The sequence below is a fragment of the Colobus angolensis genome, unplaced genomic scaffold, assembly GCF_000951035.1.
Source record: "Colobus angolensis palliatus isolate OR3802 unplaced genomic scaffold, Cang.pa_1.0 Scaffold677, whole genome shotgun sequence".
Classification (NCBI taxonomy): domain Eukaryota; kingdom Metazoa; phylum Chordata; class Mammalia; order Primates; family Cercopithecidae; genus Colobus; species Colobus angolensis.
In genome coordinates, this window is record NW_012120454.1 from 6,371 (window position 1) to 6,983 (window position 613).

The following is a 613-nucleotide window of genomic DNA, read 5'->3' on the forward strand; positions in this document are numbered from 1 at the left end:
CTGTGATGTCAGGCCTGAGCCACCGCACCTGGCCCCTTTCTCTGTTTTCTTGTCTGAGACGAACCCTTCTCCCCCATGACCCATCCACATCTGAACTGTGCGCTACACTTGAGTCCACACCCCCACAGCACAGCCATGCCACTGTCAGGGCACGGAGGTGGACAAGCTGGCGTCCAGGCTCACCCCCAGGGCTCTGTCCTTGCAGACCATCAGCTGCACACCAGGGTCTCGGAATTCTACGAGGAAACGACGGTGAAGTTCTCGGAGCTGTCTGAGGAGCTGCTCTGGGAGTACATCGACAGCGGGGAGCCCATGTGAGTCTCGGGGGCGGTGGGAGGACGGGGGACACGTGTGGAAGCCTGGCCACCCTCACACGCGGGGTCCCACTCAGCCTTTGGGAGAGAAGGAGGCCCCCTGTTCCTGAGGCCACGTGTGGCAGAGGGAGAGCTGCCCGGCTGGGAAGCACAAACCCTTCACGGCCACACTGAGCCATGGAAGCTCAGGCTGGGAAGCACGAACCCTCCACGGCCACACCGAGCCGTGGAGGCTCAAGCTGGGAAGCACGAACCCTCCACGGCCACACCGAGCCGTGGAGGCTCAGGCTGGGAAGCAC

General features: G+C 63.3%; 1 protein-coding gene across 1 annotated transcript in view; it reads left to right on the plus strand.

Moving 5' to 3' along the window:
• Window positions 1-205: 205 nt before the first annotated feature.
• The window catches only part of LOC105500635 (N-acetylserotonin O-methyltransferase-like protein), a gene marked incomplete at its 5' end in the record, with an annotated part of 25,991 nt that continues 25,583 nt past the window's right edge, over window positions 206-613 (plus strand). The window contains one exon of the mRNA XM_011926219.1: window positions 206-314. Coding sequence (XP_011781609.1) covers window positions 206-314 — 109 coding nt within the window. The remainder of the gene's footprint in view (window positions 315-613) is intronic.